Source organism: Chenopodium album, chromosome 16, assembly GCF_948465745.1.
Source record: "Chenopodium album chromosome 16, dcCheAlbu1.1, whole genome shotgun sequence".
In the NCBI taxonomy this organism is placed as follows: Eukaryota; Viridiplantae; Streptophyta; class Magnoliopsida; order Caryophyllales; family Amaranthaceae; genus Chenopodium; species Chenopodium album.
In genome coordinates this window covers 42986347-42991840 of record NC_137849.1, presented here as the reverse complement: position 1 = coordinate 42991840, position 5494 = coordinate 42986347, and the positions used below count along the sequence as shown (strand labels likewise).

Below are 5494 nucleotides of genomic sequence, written 5' to 3'. Positions count from 1 at the left end.
GCAAATTAGCAATGTACCAATTAGAATTATTACAGAAGATATTACTACTTACTTCGTATTAATCTTCAAGTAATAACTGATAAGTCATATTTGATGCAATGCCAATATTTAGGATTTGAATTGAAATACTAAATACTTTGTATACTTGTATTATTTTACAAGCATGTTATTATGAGTGTCAATATGAACGTTGTATCTAAGTCATCTTTTTTATTGTAAAATCACAACATGATCTAATACGATAGCTAATTTTTTTTCAAAGTACATGCAACATGATTTAACAAGACAATTACTTAAATTAGGGCTGATCGTTCAAAAATTTTTACACATCACAACATATGACCCATAACCACTAATCCAAGACTAACCAATCTCTAATACGAAATACGAACCACAACCATCCAAGCATTCCGTATGTAATTAAATTACTTCAAACCCAAAAATATTTTTGAATTAACTAATGACCCAATGTACAAAAAGTAATTTTAAGATAGAAAAAGGCCAAAAAGCACTTAATTAACCAACCATGACTCCAAGAAAGACACCACCCTAAAAAATGAAAAAAGAGGAGAGAGAGAAAAGAAAAAAAAAAAGGACAATATGAGTGGCAATTGGCACCTACTTGGCTACTTTTATCACTCACTAAAAACAGGTAACAGGTAGGGTTTTTATTACACACAGCCTGTTATTACTCTCTCTCTTTCTCACCTGCTCTCCTCTCACTCACTCACTTGCTCACTCTTTTCACTTCACTAATTTAAAGCTCTTTAATTTCCCTTTTACTTTCTCTGAAATTTCATCTCTTTTCCCCAAATCTTCAATCTTAAGCTACCCTCTTCCCAATTTCTTCTCTAATTAACACTCTTCACAATTTTCAAAAACCAAAAAAAAAAAAAAAACTAAAACCCTTGAAAAATCCCATCTTTTTTCTTCATCTTCAACAATGGCATTGTTCATGAAACTACCCATTTGAAAAGTTTTGATCTTTTTTCTATTTCCGCCACTAATTTCCAAAAAAGGAAAAAAAAAACCATTTTTTTCATAATGGGTTGTAAAATAACTGCAAATTTCTTGCTATTTTTGTTGGTAGTAACACTAATTCCAACTGCATTATCAGATCTTTCATCAAGTAGATCCGCACTTATTTCTCTCTCCTCTGCAGTAGGTGGTCGGACAATTTTATGGAACACTACTTCAAATTCCAACCCCTGTTCTTGGTCTGGTGTTCAATGCAAAAACGACGCCGTAATAGGCCTTCATTTGCCGGGATTTTCTCTCTCCGGTGAAATTCCAACTGGGGTTTTCACAAATTTAACATCCCTCAAAACTCTCAGTCTTAGGTTTAATGAATTATCTGGAAATTTTCCCTCTGATTTGGGTTTATGTTCTGAGTTGAGGAACATTTATTTACAGGATAATAAGTTTGGGGGTGAAATCCCTGAATTTTTTTCTGGGTTAAAGAATTTGGTTCGTCTTAATTTGGCTAATAATAATTTTAGTGGTGAAGTTCCTGGAAGTTTGAGGAATTTGAGTAGGTTGAAGACTTTGTATCTTCAAGAAAATAATTTGAGAGGGTTTATGCCAGAATTAAAGCTGGATTTGGACCAATTTAATGTGTCTGGTAATAATTTAAATGGGTCAATTCCTGTTAGTCTTAGTTCAATGCCCGTCACTGCTTTTCAGGGTAACAGATTGTGTGGAAAGCCCCTTCAAATTTGCCCTGGCCTTGCTGCAGGTAATGGGTTTTCTTCCTTTTGTTTTTATTGTTTTCGGGTTTTACTCGTATTTAGGATCGAATCTCGTCTACATCGTTATAGAAAGCTACAAGTAGGGAAAGAAATTACAAGTAGTATGTTAGTTGGATAATTGTTTCTATATTTAGTCTGGTTATTATCTGTTATGTCTTATGTCAACATTGTCAAGGTATATTTGAGTATCTGGGGTTTGATTGTTTTTAATTTTGAGATTTTCTGAATGAAACTAAAATTAAATTTTGGAAAATAGTTTTTAGATTTAGTTTCTGGTTGATAGTATTTGGATTTTAGAGAGATAAATTTTGGTGATAATAGTAATTACCAACTACCAAGTACCAACTAGAAACTATAAACTGGGCCTAGTATTTGTTGGTTGACTATTTGCTGTATTTAGTAATGTTAACTTGTGTTTGAGGAGATATTTTTTGTTGAGAACAAGGTGGTTGTTTGTTGGTGTGAGGAGCAGGTACTGGTATATTGACTGGAGAACAAAAGAAGAAGAAGAAGGGATTGTCGGGTGGGGCGATTGCCGGGATTGTGATTGGAGCTGTGGTGGCATTTGCTTTGATTTTGATGATTATTGTCTTTGTATGTGGTAAGAAGAGGAATAAGGAAGGCAATGCAGTTGATCTTGCATCAATCAATAAGCAATTGGGATTCGATATTCCGGAGGAGGAGAAGCCGGCTGGGGACATTGAGAATGGTGGATATGGAGGAGATGGGTATTCAGTGCCCGCGGTTGCAGCAGCTGCATTGGCGACCCCTGGACATACGAAAGCAGAAGAGATGAATGGTGGAGGTGTAACTAAAAAGCTGGTGTTTTTTGGAAATGGGATTGGTGGGAAAATGTTTGATTTGGAGGAATTGTTGAGAGCTTCTGCTGAAGTATTGGGAAAAGGTACATTTGGGACAGCTTACAAGGCGGTTATGGAGATGGGTACTGTGGTTGCTGTAAAGAGGTTGAAGGACGTGATTCTTGGAGAGGTAGAATTCAAGGAGAAGATAGAAGCTGTTGGGGCAATGGAGCACGAGAATTTGGTGCCTCTCAGAGCTTACTATTACAGTAGGGATGAGAAGCTTCTTGTCTTTGACTACATGCCTACGGGAAGTTTATCCGCATTCTTGCATGGTGAGCGACTTCTCTTAAACTGCATTCTCCTACCGTTTATATTTTCTTGCAATTCAAGTTGTTTTAGGTGATCTTAATTACAGTCTGTATTTATGTTTAAGGGTGTTTAATCATTGAGCATAGTGTGGGTTCAATTACCGCCTATTATGGGTTCTCTACACCCTTAATATCTAGCGTAAAGACTCCAATCTAGACACAAGTCATAGGGTCATGCATTCTGGTATTTTAACCCACGTTAGAAGATGAAAAGGTTGTATTTCTTTTGATAAAATGAGAAGGTTGTATACAATTAGCACAGTTACGCTTCTAACTAAAATAAAGAGAAGATTGTACTGTATGACCTTAAAATCATTAGGCTGTTAAACTTGGATTTTAGCAAATATTGTGCACTTTGTCCTCATAAGTGGGGATTGAGTAGATTATCAGGGAAGAAAACTAGGAAGTTTACCCTCACGAGTGTAAAACTGATATAAAATTCGGACTATTTCTGTAGCTTTCCAAGTCAATAAAGGGCCCAACATAAAAGAAGCTGATTAGTGCCGTTGCTACACTTTGGCATTACTTTATCTTGAAATATTGCTTAAATTATGTTGAAAAGATTTGTTTGTTGGAATTATATTAAAACTGTAGTCATTATTATTATTACTTGATCTAATGTTAGTTGTATGCTATTGTTATTCTTCCACAACATCAACCCCACATCTGTACAATAGGTTTATTTGTCTCCGGAATTGCCTTTCTTCACTTCTAGTGTTTGAGAGTTTTTTATTTGATAATTGGTACTCCGTACTATTCTAAGTCAATCAGGTTTCAAATCTGTATTTGATTCTTCAAGCTTAATTACATGTTTATTCTATTTTTGCTATGGACTGTTATAACTATTCTTCCATCCCTGTCATTGTTGTCTTAAAACTATAACTTCCATCAGAAATCGATAATTGCATGTACTGTTTTAAGATTGCTGGAAAGTAAGTGATCGGGAGGGGATAGGAATAATACAACTATCATATTGGATGATTTTATGCATACAATCATGTCATATCCTTCCTTCCAGAGAGGGTTGGGATTATCTGATTACAAATTCTGGCAGAGGGAGTACTTATTAGACTACTGCTTTTTTTTTTTTGTTTAGCAGAGGTTCATGTAACCTTTTTTTATGAACGTATGAGGTGAAATGCTTTCTACCTTTTGTAGTCTAGGATACCTTGTTGCAATTGCCAATCCTTAAGGTCATTCATATAATGGTTGCGTTACCTTTTTTTTTTTTTTTTTTTTTTTTTTTTTTTTTTTGAAGGAAACAAAGGGGCCGGTAGAACACCTCTAAACTGGGAATTGAGGTCAAGCATTGCCCTTGGAGTCGCTCGTGGGATTACTTACCTCCACTCTAGAGGCTCAGATGTCTCTCATGGAAACATCAAATCATCCAACGTTCTCCTCACCAAATCCTATGAACCTCGTGTGTCTGATTTCGGCCTAGCTCAGCTTGTGGGGCCATCATCCACTCCTACCCGTGTCAATGGCTACCGTGCACCTGAAGTCACAGAGCCACGTAAAGTATCCCAAAAGGCTGATGTTTACAGCTTCGGAGTTTTACTCTTGGAACTCCTCACCGGCAAAGCGCCAACACACGCTTTGTTAAACGAGGAAGGGGTTGATCTCCCAAGATGGGTACAATCTGTTGTCAAGGATGATTGGGCTTCAGAGGTGTTTGATCTCGAGCTCCTTAGATACCAACACGCCGAGGAGGAGATGGTTCAACTCTTGCAGCTCGCAGTAGACTGTGCAGCTCAGTACCCTGACACTCGCCCTTCAATGCTAGAAGTGACCAAACGAATTGAGGAACTATGTAGCCCTAGCATTAGGGAGGTTGGCGATCCAACCACATTCATCGACACAGATAACGGATCTCCTCGTTGAACCTCAAAGCACCCAAGATCAGCCTGTCAATGTACGTAAGATTCCGGACTCTTACCTTACAAAGATTAACAAAATTCATGTCAACAACTGCTCAACTGGTCCCTTCTTATTTCGAATTTTTCCCTCGTGTATTCGCTCGCTTTATTTTAATATTTTTTGTATGGCTTGGAGAGTGGGGTAGAGTTAAGTTAATACTTGTGAATGTGTTGTTGTTAGAGGGATCTTTTGGGTGGCTGTAATTATTAGTGATTTAGTGTGGTTTTTCTGTGTTCTGTTGGTGTACTGAATGTGCTTTAACTTTACAGCAGATTTGGAGCATTTTCATATCTTTGTGTTGAGGTCGACATCTTTAGTTTGCTTCGTCATGCGGGTATGTGTTAGTTGTATTGCATGCTCTTTCAACTGTAATTTGGTTCCACTTTGTCTCCATTTTTGTTATTATTATTGCTTATCATTCAACTTCTATCTAGGCTAGGTTGTATTAATACATACATACATACGTAGTACGGAGTATTATTTTATGTTTTTCATCATTTCCTTGGGATAACGCCGTGAACAGAAATTATAATACTCCGTATCTATTATTGTTGGCCACAGGCTTGGTTGGGCAAGAGCCGCCCATTATTCGTTTGTTTTTCCAATCTTGGTCTGGTCGGGTTTCTAATGAATATGGCTAGCTGTTCCTTAGCTTGTA

At 36.9% G+C, this 5494-nt stretch overlaps 1 protein-coding gene across 3 annotated transcripts; it reads left to right on the top strand.

The window, feature by feature from the left end:
• The first annotated feature begins 670 nt into the window (after positions 1–670).
• On the top strand, positions 671–5208 carry LOC145586585 (putative inactive receptor kinase At1g48480). Of its 3 annotated transcripts, none has more exons than XM_081643460.1 (4): positions 671–1735; positions 2221–2883; positions 4178–4831; positions 5109–5208. In XM_081643460.1, the coding sequence occupies exons 1-3, from the start codon at positions 1045–1047 to the stop codon at positions 4798–4800; spliced, it is 1977 nt and encodes a 658-aa protein (XP_081499586.1). In that variant the 5' UTR covers positions 671–1044; the 3' UTR covers positions 4801–4831; positions 5109–5208. The 3 variants fall into 3 exon arrangements, with proteins under 3 accessions (XP_081499586.1, XP_081499587.1, XP_081499585.1); XM_081643461.1 differs by having other exon boundaries at positions 5106–5208; XM_081643459.1 differs by having other exon boundaries at positions 4178–5208.
• The last annotated feature ends 286 nt before the right edge of the window (positions 5209–5494 follow it).